The sequence below is a fragment of the Hemitrygon akajei genome, chromosome 2 (genome assembly GCF_048418815.1).
Source record: "Hemitrygon akajei chromosome 2, sHemAka1.3, whole genome shotgun sequence".
Classification (NCBI taxonomy): domain Eukaryota; kingdom Metazoa; phylum Chordata; class Chondrichthyes; order Myliobatiformes; family Dasyatidae; genus Hemitrygon; species Hemitrygon akajei.
In genome coordinates, this window is record NC_133125.1 from 196082644 (window position 1) to 196099817 (window position 17174).

General features: G+C 48.3%; 1 protein-coding gene across 1 annotated transcript in view; it reads left to right on the forward strand.

Annotated features, from left to right (window-relative positions):
- The window catches only part of LOC140721953 (uncharacterized), a 90906-nt gene that overhangs the window by 12943 nt on the left and 60789 nt on the right, over positions 1 to 17174 (forward strand). The window contains exon 6 of the mRNA XM_073036780.1: positions 39 to 250. Within this exon, the coding sequence (XP_072892881.1) occupies positions 39 to 250 (212 nt within the window). The remainder of the gene's footprint in view (positions 1 to 38; positions 251 to 17174) is intronic.

Here is a 17174-nt window from a genome sequence, read left to right on the forward strand (position 1 = left end):
TCCCCGGGCACTCTCTAATTCTCTGCTTCTTCCCCCAGTCTCTGTCACCCTGGATGTGGAAACGGCGCATCCGCGGCTCGAGGTGTCTGAGGATCGGAAGAGTGTGAGATACACTGGGACCCGGAGGAATCTCCCTGACACCGGGAAGAGGTTCACAGACCGGGCTTGTGTGCTGGGATCGGAGGGATTCACATCGGGGAGACATTACTGGGAGGTGGAGGTGACGGGGAATCGGGGCTGGAGTCTGGGAGTCGCCGCAGAGTCTGTGAAGAGGAAGCGATGGGTCAGACCGAGTCCGGAGACCGGATTCTGGATCATCGCGCGGGTTGATGACGTGATGCGGGTTTACACCTCCCCTGGGTCCCGTCTCGCTGCCGATCCCATCCCCGGGAGGGTGGGAGTTTATCTCAGTTACGAGTCCGGGACAGTTTCATTTTACAACGCGGAGACCAAGTCCCATCTCCACACCTTCACCGGGAATAAATTCACGGAGAAACTTTATCCTTTCTTCTGGACTATCTATAAAAACGAGTGGCTGAGAATCTGCTCCGGGTCTGTAAACGGGTCGGGTCCGGGACCGGCGTCAGGAGTCAGTCAGTGTAAATATAAATGTGCGGAGAGTGAAATAAACACGATGTGAGAATTATCGATCCATTAATTTTAACTCGTTCACCGCATCCGTCAACGGAACAGAAACACTGCGGATTCAGCAGCAGCCGCGGGCGGCGGGTCCTGAGCTCCCCGGCTCCCCCGGGTGCTAAAGTCCACCAGGACTGACAGGGTAACTGGGGCAAGTGGTGGTGGTGCTGACTGGGAGAGGGAGGTCAGGGTGAATCTTGGTAACACGGGACATGTTGTGGTGGTAACACACAAAGCGCCTGGGTCTCCCACCGTGTCAGGCAACATCTATGGAGGGAAATGGGTAGGTGAGGGGTGGATCCAGGTGAGGGGTAATACCTGAGGGAGGGGTGATAGATGAGGGACGGGTGGAAATGTGTCAGAAATTGGGAGGTGAGAGGTGTCAGTGACAAAGGGCTGAAGATTTTGGAATCTGACAGGAGGGGAAAGTGACCCCGGAGTAAAGGGAGGGAGGTGGGGATGAGTGTGAGGGTGATGGGCAGATGGAGAGGGTCAGGAGGAGAGTGGGTGATCGGCAGATGGAGAGGGTGGGGAGGAGTGTGGGGGATGGGTAGATGGAGTGGTGGGGAGGAGTGTGAGGGTGATGAGCAGATGGAGAGGGTGTGGGTGATTGGCAGATGGAGAGGGTGGGGAGGAGTGTGTGGGGGATGGGCAGATGGAGAGTGTGGGGAGGAGTGTGTGGGGGATGGGCAGATGGGGAGGAGTGTGTGGGTGATGGACAGATGGAGAGGTGGGGAGGAGTGTGTGGGTGATGGGCAGATGGAGAGGGTGGGGGGGGAGTGTGGGTGATGGACAGATGGAGAGGGTGGGGAAGGAGGGGAAAGAGAGAGGGTGATGGGGCTGGTGGAGCAGGAGGAGAGAGACAATTAAACAGGAAAAGTGACAGGGAACGACTTCCAGAAGTTTGAAAGTTCGATGTTGATGCTGCCAGGTTGCCAATCACCCTGACGGAAAATGGGGAGCTGTTCCTCTAATTTACGAGGCAAATAGAGTCCGGATCTCTACTTTGAATCAGATATTCAGTTTTGGACCCAGTTTATATGCAGGAAATGCTGGAAAAACACAGCAGGTTGGTCAGGATCAGTGGAGAGAGGAACAGGTTTCACGTTCCACGTCGGTGACCTCTCCCGGAATTAATTCAAACACTGCCTGCTCTGTTGTGGGTTTCAAGTAATTTCTGTTTTGTTTTAGTTCTTCCAGCATCTGATTGAAGAAAAAATGGGAGTGCAGTGTAATTTCATCTGGAAGGGGGATAAAGAAGGAGGAATGTGATAGGAGAGGGGAGTGGACCATTAGAGACATCGATGCTCAGGTTGGAACTACCCAGAGAGGTACGGTGAAGGGGAGAGAGACGTGGACATGATATTTTGGAGCCGGAAGTGTGGCAACACATGCAGGCTGATCCCAGCACAATCCTCGGGCAGACTGTGTTGGTCATTGACGCAATGGAGAAATGTAAATGGTGAAGCCCCCTGTGTGTATTTGTGTATGGCGGAGACAGAGAGAGAGACTGAGATTTACTCCAGGCTCCCCAGGTAGATGTAGGGATGATGTTTCTGGTAACGGGAGTGTCAGGATGAGGAGACACAGTGAGGGGACGACCTTTCAGAGGTGAGTAAATGTATTTACACAGCTCACAATCTAACAGGGCTCTGCACATTTACACATTAACTATGTTGAGGAGAGACGTGGATAGAGTTTTGGATACAAAGTGAATCAGTAGAAACAGCATGAGCACAGGGAAGTGGTATTGATCATGTCTAATGGGAGAGCAGGTGTGAGGGGCTGAATGGCCTCCTTGCTTCTGTTTCTGATGTTCTTCAGAGCAGTGTACAGACTGACCAGAGGGAGGATAGAAGGGTCCGGGGAATAAATAGAGGTGTAAAGCAGGAGGGTGGAAAGGTGATTAAATATCGATTATTTAAATTGTCAGGAAAATATCTTTGACACTGAAATGGGGGATCTTGATGCAGCAGAAGATTGTGAGGTGTTGGATACACTGGGATTACTCAAACACGAATGCAGGAAAACTTCCTGACTTCCCCCCTGTACAGCCCTGCTCTGATGTGAGGTTCCACTCTTCCTAATGAGACTAATGGAGGTGACAGCACACACACCGGCCCTTCGACGTAACATGTCCCTGACAACCAAGGTGGCTTCCTCAGCACGTCCCACTTGACAGCATTTGGCCAGCATTCCTCTAAACGTTTTCAATCCAAATGTCCTAAAAATGTTTCATTTCTATCGGCCTCTACCATTTCCTCCGGCAGCTCATCCCATTTACCGACCACTGACTGTGTGGAAAATTTGCCACTCAGGTCCCCTGCTAATCTTTACCCTCTGAGCTTAACTCTATATCCTCTAGTTTTAGACTCCCCTCCCCTGGCGAAAGACTGTGACCATCGACCTCATCACTGCCCTGCAGGATTTCATCAATCACAATAATGTCAACCCTCAGTCTCCTTTGCTTCAGGAAAACAGTCCAGGTCGATCCAGATTCTCCTGAAGCCCTTGAGCCCCGGTAACATTCCTGTGAATCTTGTCTGCACACATTCCAGCTGAATGTCATCCTTTCTACAGCTCGGTGACCAGAACTGTACCCAGTACTCTGAGTGTGGTCTCCCCAATGTCTTGTACAGCTGTAACATGACAAACCATCTCATGTACTTAATCCCCGATCGATGAAGGCCAGCGTACCAGACCCCTTCTTCACTACACTGTCTACCTGTGTCCCTACTCTCAGGAACTATGTACTTGTTCCCCTGGGTGTTTCTATTCTACAACACTCCCCAGGGCCCTGACATTCACTGTGTATATTCCGAAAATTTCAGTTTCTGTGCCTGTTCCTGTGCTGTAATGTACTGTTGTCACTTTGCCCATTTCTATTTTGAATTCTTTCTGCCATTCCTTTGCCCATATTCCCAGTTGTTTGAGGTCCTGTTGTAACTTTAGACAAACTTCACAGTCCACATCAGAAATTTCAGTTTCTGTGCCTGTTCCGTACTGTTGTATGTTCTCAGAGAACATAACATTCTCCTGTTTAGAAGAATGAGAGGAGATCTCGGGGAAGCGCAAAATCGTTCAGGGCTCAACAGACAGGATGCAGGGAGGATTTTTCCCCTGTCGGAGGAGTTGAGGGTCAGGGGTCACTGTCACAGGATGGAGTGAACCCTCAGTGACTTCGCAGACTCTGGATCTTTCAATGATTTCACGTTCCCTGGCCCCGAGCATCTTATTTTCACTGTGGATGTCCAGTCCTTGTACACCTTCATCCACCAGCAGGAAGGTCTCAGAGCTCTCTCTTTCTTTCTGGACACACGTCCCAACCAGTTCCCTTCCACCACCACTCTCCTCCGTCTAGCGGAACTTGTCCTCACTCTTAATAATTTCTGTAATTTCCACCGTCTCCAACAGGATCCCACCACCAAGCACATCTTTCCCTCTCCCCCACTTTCTGCTTTCAGCAGGGATCACTCCCTACACGACTCACATCCATTCGTCCCTTCCCACTGAACTCCCTCCTGGCACTTCCAGGTGAGGCGACACTTCACCTGTGTGTCAGGTGGGGTCATACACTGTGTTTGGTGCCTCTGGTGTGGCCTGTACATCGGTGAGACCCGACATAGATTGGGAACATAGTTTCACCCATCACCTCGTGTTTCTCCCCCCCCCCCCACCACCTTTTGACTGATTCCTCATGTTTTTTTCTCCAGTCCTGCTGAAGAGTCTCGGCCCGAAATGTCGACTGTACTTTTTTTCGTAGATGCTGCCTGCCCTGCTGAGTTTCTCCAGCATTTTGTGTGTGTTGCTCGGATTGAATTGAAATGACTTTATTTCTGACATCCTTCACATACATGTGGAGTAAAAATCTCCGTCTCAATGTGCAATCATAGTAATTTATAATGAACAGAACAGTCAGTGTGATGTTTGATGGCCCGATGGGAGAAGCTGCACTGGAGCCTGTTGGTCCTGGGGTTTATGCTGTGGTACAGCTTCCCGGATGGTGGCAGCTGGATTAGATTGTGGTCAGGGTGACTTGTGTCCCCAGTGATCCTACGGGCCCTTTTTACACACCTGTCCTTGTAAATGTCCTGAATCATGGGAAGTTCACACTTACGGATGTGCTGGGCAGTCGGCACCACTCTCTGCCGAATCCTGCGATTAAGAGAGGTACAGTTCCCATATACCAGTCAGGATGCTCTCAATTGTGCCCCTATAGAAAGTTCTTGGGATTTGGGGACCCCGACCGAACTTCCTCAACCGTCTGAGGTGAGAGAGGCGCTGTTGTGTACAGACCACGTGAGTTCCTCGGTGACGTGGATGCTGAGGAACTTGAAGCTGTTTACCCTCTCAACCCCAGATCCAGTGATTCAATAGGGGTTAGCCCGTCTCCATCCCTCCTGTAATCCACAACCAGCTCCTTTGTGTTTGTGACATTGAGGGAGAGGTTGTTTTCTTGACACCACTGTGTCAGAGAGATGACTCCTAACCTGTAGGCCACCTCGCTATTGTTTGAGATTAGGCCAATCAATGTCGTGTCGTCAGCAAATTTAATCAGCAGATTGGAGCTGTGGGTGTCGACACAGCCCTGAGGAGCTCGTGTGTTGAGAGTCAGAGGGGTGGAGGTGAGGGAGCTGCTGGCGATCTGACAGGAAGTCCAGGATCCAGATGCACAAGGCAGAGGTTTCTGAGCTGCCTGTCGAGCCTGGAGGGAATTGTGTTGAATGCTGTAGTCCAAGAACAGCATTCTCACATAAGCATCATTCTTCTCCAGATATGTAAGGACGGTATGTCGAGCAGTGGCTATTGCATCATCTGTTGATCGGTTGTGAATTGTAGGGGGTCCGGTGGGTGGTAGCAAGCTGTAGATGTAGTCCTTGACCAACCTCTCAAAGCATTTGCTATCATTGAGGTGAGTGCAACAGGACGTTAGTCGTTCGGGCATGTTATCTTGGTCTCGTTTGTTACAGGGACGATGGAGGATAATTTGAAGCAGGAAGGTGCTCCACACTGGGACAGGGAGAGGTTAACAATTTCCAGCACTGCGGATTTTCCCTTGTTTCTCGTTTCACGGTGCAGGATCCCCACCTGCTGCCGGGAACCGGTACTGCAGGAAGAGCAGAACACAATGCTGTAACTCGGCTGGAATGTGGGCATTGGTAGCTGGGCCAACATTAACTGCCCACCGACTGCCCAGAAGAAAGTCGAAATGAGGTACTTGTGGCCCACTCATACACAGACAGATCGCTAAACCGAGGAAGGAATCAGAATCAAATCAGGTTTATTATCACTGGCATGTGTTGTGAAATTGTTAACTTAGCAGCAGCAGTTCAATGCAATAGATAGATAGATAGATAGATAGATAGATACTTTATTCATCCCCATGGGGAAATTCAGCATTTTTTCCAATGTCCCGTACACTTGTTGTAGCAAAAACTCATTACATACAATACAATACTTAACTCAGTAATAATATGATATGCATCTAAATCACTAGCTCAAAAAGCATTAATAATAGCTTTAAAAAGTTCTTAAGTCCTGGCAGTTGAATTGTAAAGCCTAATGGCATTGGGGAGTATTGACCTCTTCATCCTGTCTGAGGAGCATTGCATCGACAGTAACCTGTCGCTGAAACTGCTTCTCTGTCTCTGGATGGTGCTATGTAGAGGATGTTCAGGGTTTTCCATAATTGACCGTAGCCTACTCAGCGCCCTTCGCTCAGCTACCGATGTTAAACTCTCCAGTACTTTGCCCACGACAGAGCCCGCCTTCCTTATCAGCTTATTAAGACGTGAGGCGTCCTTCTTCTTAATGCTTCCTCCCCAACACGCCACCACAAAGAAGAGGGCGCTCTCAACAACTGACCTATAGAACATCTTCAGCATCTCACTGCAGACATTGAATGACGCCAACCTTCTAAGGAAGTACAGTCGACTCTGTGCCTTCCTGCACAAGGCATCTGTGTTGGCAGTCCAGTCTAGCTTCTCGTCCAACTGTACTCCCAGATACTTGTAGGTCTTAACCTGCTCCACACACTCTCCATTAATGATCACTGGCTCCATGTGAGTCCTAGGTCTCCTAAAGTCCACCACCATCTCCTTGGTCTTGGTGACATTGAGACGCAGGTAGTTTGAGTTGCACCATATCACAAAGTCCTGTATCAGTTTCCTATACTCCTCCTCCTGTCCATTCCTGACACACCCCACTATGGCCGTGTCATCAGCGAACTTCTGCACATGGCAGGACTCCGAGTTATATTGGAAGTCAGATGTGTACAGGGTGAACAGGACCGGAGAGAGTACGGTTCCCTGTGGCGCTCCTGTGCTGCTGACCACTGTGTCAGACCTACAGTCTCCCAACCGCACATACTGAGGTCTATCTGTCAAGTAGTCCACTATCCAATCCACCATGTAAGAGTCTACTCCCATCTCCGTTCTGTAGATCATACAGAAGAACAAAAACTAATAAGTAAATAAATAAGTAAATCAATTACAGTATACGTATAACCAAATAACCATATAACAATTACAGCACGGGAACAGGTCATCTCGGCCCTTCTAGTCCACGCTGAACGCTTACTTTCACCTAATCCCACCGACCTGCACTCATCCCATAACCCTCCATTCCTTTCCTGTCCATATTCCTATCCAATTTTACTTTAAATGACAATACCGAACCTGCCTCTACCATTTCTACTGGAAGCTCGTTCCACACAGCTACCACTCTCTGAGTAAAGAAATTCCGCCTCGTGTTACCCTTAAACTTCTGTCCCCTAATTCTCGGATCATGTCCTCTTGTTTCAATCTCCCCTACTCTCAGTGGAATATGCCTAAACACATCAACTCTATCTAACCCCCTCATAATTTTAAATTCCTCTATCAAGTCCCCCCTCAACCTTCTACACTCCAAAGAATAAAGAACTAACTTGTTCAGCCTTTCCCTGTAAGTTAGGTGCTGAAACCCAGGTAACATTCTAGTAAATCTTCTCTGTACTCTCTCTATTTTGTTGATATCTTTCCTATAATTCGGTGACCAGAACTGTACACAACACTCCAAATTCGGCCTTACCACTGCCTTGTACAATTTTAACATTATATCCCAACTCCTATACTCAGTGCTCTGATTCATAAAGGCCAGCATACCAAAATCTTTCGTCACCACCCTATCCACATGAGATTCCACCTTCAGGGAACTATGCACCATTATTCCTAGATCACTCTGTTCTACTGCATTCTTCAATGCCCTACCATTTACAATGTATGTCCTATTTGGATTATTCCTACCAAAATGTAGGACCTCACACTTATCAGCATTAAACTCCATCTGCCATCGTTCAGCCCACTCTTCTAACTGGCCTAAATCTCTCTGCAAGCTTTGAAAACCTACTTCATTATCCACAACACCACCTACCTTAGTATCATCTGCATACTTACTAATCCAATTTACCACCCCATCATCCAGATCATTAATGTATATGACAAACAACATTGGACCCAGTACAGATCCCTGAGGCACACCACTAGTCACCGACCTCCAACCTGACAAACAGTTATCCACCACTACTCTCTGGCATCTCCCATCCAGCCACTGTTGAATCCATTTCACTACTTCAATATTAATACCTAACGATTGAACCTTCCTAAATAACCTTATGTGCGGAACCTTGTCAAAGGCTTTACTGAAGTCCATATAGACAACATCCACTGCTTTACCCTCGTCAATTTTCTTCGTAACCTCTTCAAAAAATTCAATAAGATTAGTCAAACATGACCTTCCACGCACAAATCCATGCTGACTATTCCTAATCAGACCCCGTCTATCCAGATAATATTGACTAGATTAAAAATTGTGCAAAAGCAATTATATTAAAAAGTTGAGGTAGTGTTCACAGGGTCAGTGTTCATTTAGGAATCGAATGGGAGAGGGGCAGAAACTGTTCCTGAATCACTGAGTGTGTGCCCTCATGCTTCCGTACCTCCTTCCTGATGGTAACAAGGAGAAGAGGACATGTCCTGGGTGATGGGGGTCCATAATGATAGACTCTGCCTTTCTGAGACACCGCTCCTTGAAAATGTTTTGAATACCATGGAGGCTAGTAGCCAAGATGGAGCTGACTAATTCTACAGCTTTATGTAGCTGCTTTTGATCCCGTGCAGTCACACCGTCCCCAAACCAGACAGTGATGCGGCCTGTCAGAATGCTTTCCATGGTACATCTATAGAAGTTTTCAACTGGTTTAGGTGACAAACCAAATCTCCTCAAAATCCCAATGAAAAATAGCTCCTGTTCTAGTTAGACCAGATTAGATCTTCAGAGATCTCGACACCCAGGAACCAATTGCTCACTCTCTCCGCTTCTGATCCCTCTATGAGGATTGGTTCATGTTCCCTCGTCCTACCCTTTCTGAAGTCCACAATCAGTTCTTTGGTCTTACTGACGTTGAGTGCAAGGTTGTTGCTATAACTGCACTCAACTAGCTGGAATATCTCTCTCCTGTACTCCCTCTCGTCACCACCTGAGATCCTACCAACAATGGTTCTATCATCAGCAAATTCACAGATGGCATTTGAGCTTTACCCAGCCACACAGAGAAAGTAGAGCTGTGGGTGAGCACACGTCCCTGTTGTGTGCCAGCGTTGATCATCAGCGAGGTGGAGATATTATTACCAATCCGCACATATTGTGGTCTTCCAGTTTGGAAGTCAATGATCCAGATGCAGAGGGAGATACAGAGACTCAGGTTCCATAGCTTATTGATCAGGACTGTAGGAATGATGGTGTTAAACGCTGAGCTACAGTGAATGAACAGCATCCTGACGGAGGTATTTGTATTGTCCGGGTGATCCAAGGCCATGTGGAGAGCCATTGAGATTGTGGGTGCTGTAGACCTATTGTGGCGACAGGCAAATTACAGCAGGTCCAGGTCCTTGCTGAGATAGGAGTTGAATCTAGCCACGACCAACCACTCAGTCACTGTCGATGTGAGTGCTACTGGACGATAGTCATTAAGGCAGCTCACACTACTCTTCTTGGGCACTGGTATAATTGTTGCCCTTTGGAAGCAGGTGGAAACTTCGCACCATAGCAACGAGAGGTTGAAAATGTACCTGCCAGTTGGTTGGCACAAGTTTTCAGAGCATGACCAGGTAGTCCAACAGGGCCTGCTGCCTGGCGAGGGTTCTCCCTCCGGAGAGCCAGCCTGACATCGGCCTCCGAGACAGAGATCACAGAGTCACCAGGTGCACCTTTCAAAGCGGGCATAGAAGGCGTTGAGCTCATCTGGTAGTGAAGCATCGGTGCCAGTCATACTATGGGGTTTCGCTTTGTAGGAAGTAATGTCCTGCGAACCATGCCAGATTTGCCATGCATCCGATGTTGCCTACAGCTTTGCTCGGAATTGTTTCGTCACTCTTGAAACAGCCCTCCACAAGTCTGACTGGCTTTCTGGTTCAGACCTGGGTTGCCAAGACTCATACCACAGATCTAGCCCTCAGCAGACGACATACCTCCTGGTTCATCCACGGCTTTTGGTTTGGAAATGTACGGCAAATTTTAATAGGCACACACTCATCCACACAGGTTTTAATGAAGCCAGCATTAAACAACTGCGGCATACTCATCTGGATTCGAAGATGGATCCCTGAATACAGTCCAGTCCACCGATTCAAAGCAGTCCTGTAGGCGCTCCTGTGCTTCCCTTGTCCAAACCTTCTTGGTCCTCACTGCTGGTGCTGCAGTCTTCAGTCTCTGCCTGTACTCCGGGAGTCGAAGTACAGACAGGTGATCAGACTTCCCGAAGTGAGGTTCTGCTGTTTCGTGTTTAGCACAGAATTCATTTCCTTCACTTCCACCATTCCCCCCAGCCCCCATTAAACTGTTTACTGCCTGGTCTTCTGTTAACTATCCTCTGTTAAACCGTTCATGATGGGAAACTCCTCCGTTCACTCTCCCCTCGTCCTTTCTAGCTCACTTCCTTCACTGCTTTGTAAACCTGATGCAGAATTTAAGTTTTCTGCCATTGTTTGTGCCTGTATTGCTGCTGAAAGTGTTTCATTGCAACACATGAGCTGCTGGAGATGGTGGGGTATCTGATTCCTCAGCGGGGTTAGGGGTCAGGCAGCATCTATGGAGGGAGATGGACAGTCATCATTTCCCCTCAAAACCCTTCCTCTGAACAGAACTGGACTGCCTGTTTCCCTCCACAGATACCGCCTGGCCCACTGACACTCCTCCAGCATTTTGTGTGTTGCTCTGGATTCCAGCATCTGCAGCCTGTCGTGCCTCCAGATTGTAACGATGCCTTGTACACACCACAATAAATTCGGCAGGACTTCACCTGATCTCTCTTTGCTTGGAGGACAGCCCTCTTCCCTCCTCCCCAGTCTTTTTGCACTATCAAAATCCCTCACTCCACACATGTCCTGTAGGGAGCATTCATTCCAGTCACATACCGACAGTGTGAGGTACCATTGCACGGGATCGGAAACCATCACAGAGGTTTGAAAACTCAGCCGGCTCCATCGTGGCACTAGCCTCCCCACCATTATGGAGATCTTCAAATGAGGCTGCCTCCAGAGTGTGGAGTCCATCATTAAAATCCTCGCCATCCAGGACAAGTTCTCCGATGCCATCAGGGGAAGGTACAGGAGCCTGAAGACACATTTGATGTTTTCGGGACACTTTGTTCTTTCCGCCATCACATTTCTGAATGGACCATCAGCAGTCTCACTACTCTGCACCACGGATTTATTTCTTATTGTAATGTACAGTAAAATTATTTACTGCGCTCTCCTTCTGCCGCAGACCAATAAATTTCACAACATATGTCAGCGATAATAAACCTGATTCTGATTCTAGTTCTTGACCCACACTGGGAAATCCTGTCTTCCTAAAGTGCGGTGAGCAGAATTGGAACCAAGTCTCTATCGCTCAGCTGCGGAGACGTTCCCATTGTTTGTCATTTCCCTGCCAGAGTTTCTGTTCACAGCTTTTGCTCTCAGCTTTCCTGCCTTGCTCACCTGTCATCTCTTTCGAAAGAGATATGACTCACCAGTCTCCCCCACCCCCACGCATAGTGCTGATATATTTTTCTCTTGTCCCCTGTCTCACCCAATAACCTGGCATTCCATTTGTTAATCATTACAGTGCCTTGTGTGGGTTAAGTCTGGTAACACACGACTGTAATTCTATCCCGTTGCCTTCTCATTCTGAAACTTGACTTCCTTCAAAACCTGTTGACCTAAGTTTGCTCTTCACTCTTTGACAGCCAGTTTCCAGTCAGCTGCTTTTCAAAGTGTCATACTGTTGTACTCCAGGGACGATCGGTTCCCTTCCCTGGCCCATTTTGTCCCTCATCCTTCACTCCTGGGTCGGCTGGCTTGACGATCAGCGTAGCGGGGGAAACTCTGAGACGGTGATATTGCCAAGAATCTGAAGTCTCGTCCAGTCCAGAGGGGATAAGGAAGGCAGCTGTCCTCCCTGAACAGCATTTGTGAATTTAAATTGGCTTTGCCTGTCACACTGAAACATACAGTGAAATGGGTCGTTTGTGTCGGTCACCAACACATTCTGAGGCTGTGCTCCCGGCGAGAGTCACCACTCTTCTGGCCCCAACACAGCACGTCCACAACTTACTGACCCCAACCTATACATCGTTGGAATGTGGGAGGAAACCGGAGCATCCGGAGGAAACACACACGGTCACAGGAAGAATCTACAAACTCCTGACAGACAGCAGCGGGAATTGACCCCGGGCACAGGCTCTGAAATAGTGTTACGTTAACGACTGGGCTACCGTGACACCCGAATTGGGTGGATTTTTACAACAATCCTGTAAAAATGTCACTGTCACCGATGCTAGTGTTTACTTAAGGCAAGATTTAGTTGATATTACATCCTTAGTCAATAGTGATAAGGTTCGAACTCTTGTGAGATGGGTAAGAGTTAACAGGAATCTGAGGGACAGTGTTTTCACCTGGAGGGCAGTCAGCATAAACCATAGGAAGTATTTCCCAGGTCAGCAATGGCTAATACGAGGGGGCATCATTTTAAGAAGAATGGAGGAAGGTCTGGGGGGGTTGTCAGAGGTAGATTTTTACACAGAGATTGGTGGGTGTGTGGAACGCTCTGCAAGGGTGGTGGGGGAGGCAGATACATTCAGGGCATTTAAGATACTCAGACAAGCACGAGGATGAAGGAAAAGTGGAGAGCTATGTGGAAGGAAGGGTTATGTTTATGGTAGAGCAGACTAAAATGTCAGCACTCCATCATTAGCTGAAGCGCCTGTACTGTGCTGTATTTATGGAGAGAAATAAATAGTCGATATTTTGAAAAATAAAGAAAACAATAAAATTCCTGTTGCAGTATTTTGTGTGTGAGTTGTTCTGAATTTCCAGCGTCTCCAGAATCTCTTGTGTCACTGATTGCCCAAGACCTCTTGGAGAAGAGGTACAGAACCCCGAGGATCCACACTCAGTGATTCAGAAACAGCTACCTCCCCTCCTCCATCAGATCTTTGAATGGTCCTATATGGACACAATGTCCGTGAGCCCATGAATGATTCAGATTCTTTTTATCACACCTACATCAAAACCTACAGACATGTGTCCTTTGTTTAAAGACCAACACAGGCAAGGATTTGCTGAGACAGCTCGAAAGTATCACCACACATTCTGCCATAGGGTGCCCAGAACGGTCAGAACAACAACACAACAAAAACAAGACCACAACAGCAGAACAAACCTCTCTCACACACACTTCCAACCACAGGACAGGGCACCTCTAGGCCTTCAGTCCTTGGCTCTGTCAGGCTCCCTCTAGGCCTTCGGTCCTTGTTGTTTGACAGGCTGCCTCTTGGCCTTCGGTCCTTGGCGTTGGACAGGCTGCCTCTTGGCCAAACACAGGACAGGCCGCCTCTAGGCCTTCGGTCCTTGGCGTTGGACAGGCTGCCTCTTGGCCAAACAGAGGACAGGCCGCCTCTAGGCCTTCAGTCCTTGACTACAACCTCACATCCTGGCTCAGACTCGCAGACAACAGACCTCTGACTCCGGACAATCTAACCCATCGGACCTCTGTATTTTCTTCTTTATTCCTTTTTATTACACGGTATTTACTTTTGTAGTTTATAGTGTTTCTATGTCATCACATTTTACCCTTTTCTCGCTGTTGCCATCAGGCAGAAGGTACAAGTGTCACGACTGGCCACTCCACCACATTCAAAACAGCTCCTACCCCTCAACCATCAGTTTCTTTCACAAAAGGGGATAAATACACTCATTCTGCTTCTGGTGTTCCCACAGCCAATTGTCTCACTTTATAAACTCTTTATGTTGTTATTTCATCATCATTATTTATTGCTAGTTATTTATATTTGCGTTGGCAAGGTTTGTTGTCCGTTGATCCTGTTTACATACTGTTCTATAGATTTGCTCAGTGTGCCCACAGAAGAAGAAACTCGGGGTTGTGTGTGGAGACGTGTCTGTACTCTGATCATAAAGTTTACTTTCACTTTGAACTTTGCTGCTGCAAAACCACACATGTAAGCGGTGATGATGAATCTGTGACCCTGAGGATTGGGTTCAGTCCTGGGGAGGAGGGCCAGGCTTCAGGGAAAATGTGCAGGATGTAGAGAGAGTGCAGAAATGTTTGACTGGAATTAGTCCGGGGATGAGAGATGGTCATTCCACGCATAGTCTGGAAACCCTGGGGTTATTCCACATGGAGTAGAAGAGGATCTGATAGGTAAGACCATGAGGGATCACGGGAAGGGTTCGGAGAGGATGCGGAAGAGGTTTACCAGGGAACTGCCTGGATTACACAACACGATAACAGGAGGCTGGGTTGTTTTCCCAGGAGCGACGGAGTCTGAAGGGAGATCTGATAGAGATTATGAGAGGAACAGATAGAGTAGACGGACAGTATCTGTTGTCTCGGGTTGAAATCTCTAATACCAGAGGGCATGCAGTTAAGACGAGGGGGGCATTTTCAAAGGAGATGTGAGGGGCAAGTTTTTTCTTACACAGAGAGTGCTGGGTGCCTGGGGTGGTGTGGGTACATATGGAGCTTTTAAGATATGTTCAGATAGGCTAATTTCTTTTCATTTCAAGATGGCTGGGGTCCTGTCAGTGGTCTACAGTTGCAGTTCAGACTATGGTTCTCCACGGGCAGTGGGTTCTCATCGTGTGGTCCCGCGTTTCAGTATCTCCAGGTGTGGCCTGGAAGACGCGCGCCATTGGACGCGGCCCTGTGGACCACGCGGTTCCTCGCTGATGTCACCGACTGCAGCGTTGCAGGAGACTGAAACAGTGGGACGGTGGGCAGTGTGCACTGCTGTCGGAATGAAGAAAAATTACTTGTAAAGAGTTGTTGAAGGTGAGTCTAGGGTGTGGGATCGGTTCAGAGTTGTGGTGAGTGAGTTGTCCACGCCGGTTCAAGAGCCTGATAGTTGTAGGGTAACAGCTGTCCACGAACTTGGCAGTGTGGGACCCAAGGGTTCTGAACGTCCCGTTCGATGGGAGCGGAGAGAAGAGAGCATGGTGTGGATGGTTGGAGTCCTTGATGACGGTTGCTGCTTTCTTGTGGCAGGGCTCCGTGTAAATGGTCTCATTGCTGAAGATTAGAACATTTGCAGATGATACCAAGATTGGGGGTGTAGTGGACAGCAAGGAGGACTATCAGAGCTTGCAGTGGGATCTGGTTCAGCTGGAAATCGGACTGGAAAATGGCAGATGGAATTTAGTGTGGACAACTGCAAAATGCTGCACTTTGGTAGGGCCTACCTGAGTGAGGAGTGCAGCAGAACCAAGAGATCTGGGATTACAGGTCAAGTATTTTCAGTTTATTTTGAGTTATTTGAGCGTCTGATTCAAATAAACAAACAAGCAAACAACAACAAATGGATCTGACAGACGAGAGTCTGCAGACGCTGGAAATCCCGAGCAACACAAAATGCTGGAGGGACTAAGCTGAACGGCTGCATTTATGGAAGGAATAAACAGACGATGTTTCCCTTCATCGGGACTGGGAAGGAGGGGGTTAAAGTCGGAATAAGGCGGAGGAGGGTAAGGAGTACAAATGACATGTGATAGATACACCAGGTGAGTCTGGGGTGGGAAGAGGTGAAGGGCTGAAGAGAATCTGACTTTCTTTTTCCCTGCACCCCTTGCAGTACCGGTTCCCAGCAGCAGGTGGGGATGTTCACCGTCAAACTGATCCTTGGAAAGCTCACTATCCCCATCTCCTGGTTGAAAGCGGTACCGCCATGAACTGAACGTCCAAACGTTTATCAGCTGGATTGGCGGAATCCTGAGTTCAGAGCATTAAAACGATGTCTGAGTGTGGGTTTCTTTCTGCCCCTCCTTCACTCACTGTTCCATTGCCCCATCACTCAGCCTCGCTCACATGATCATTTGTCACCCAAGCAAGGACTGTGTCACCCACCCGGGTGGGAAGGAGAGCCCAACGCAGAGGTCACAGGAAGGTAGCACAGGGTGCAGCAAAGGGAGGGGTGGGGATGTGTTGGAGGCATGAGGTCTGAGGAAGGGTGCACAGAAGGTAAGGGACAGGAGAAATCCTGAGGGAGAGGACAAGAGGGATCAAAGTTGAGGGAGGTTCAGATGAAACTGGGTGTAAGTGTGAATGAAGACGAGCCTGTGGGTAAAGGTAAATGTCTGAGCTCGCGCGTGTGTGTGTGTGTGTGTCTCACTCTCTCTCTGTGTCAGAGGCAGAGAAAGCGAGAGAGCGAGCCTGAGACATCTTCTCTGCTTTCCAGGTAGATACAGGCTCAGCACTGGTCCAATTTTCCCATAAGTATTTCAAAATAAACAGAAAGATGCTCACTGAGGCAAAGTGACACATTAACCACTTGGTCCCAGCCTGACTTACTGGGAGGCGGTCATCTGTAATCCCTTCTCTGTTCGAACTATCTACACATATCTTGTCAAAACATTATTCCCTCTGGGTAGCCTCCAACCTGATCGCATGAACATCAATTACTCGAACTTCCGGTAATGGCCACACCCTCACCATTCCCCATTCCCATTTTGCTCTCTCACCTTGTCTCCTTTCCTGCCCATCACCTCCCTCTGGTGCTCCTCCACCTTCCCTTTCTTCCATGGCCTCCTGTCCTCTATCAGATTCCCCCTTCTCCAGACCTTTAAATCTTTTTCCCAGCTCTTTACTCCCCCTCTCCCAGTTTCACCGGTCACCTTCAATCTTGTATTTCTTCTTTCCCTCCCCTCACCTTCTCACTCTGACTTCTCATCTTTTTTTCTCCAGTCCTGACGAAGATCTGATTTTCTCTTGCTTGAAGATTTGGTGAGGTCACATTTGGAGAGTTGTGGAGACACAAGAGGCAGCAGAGACAGGGCTTTGATGCAGAATCTCAGCCTTAAACATCGACTATCACTTTTCCTGTAGAGATGCTACCCGACCTGCTGAGTTCCTCTATCGGCTTCTTTTTGTCTTTGGATACCGAGTATTTTTCTGCGCATTGGGTGTTTGATGGTCTTTCTTTTGGGTTCTATTGGGTTTCTTTA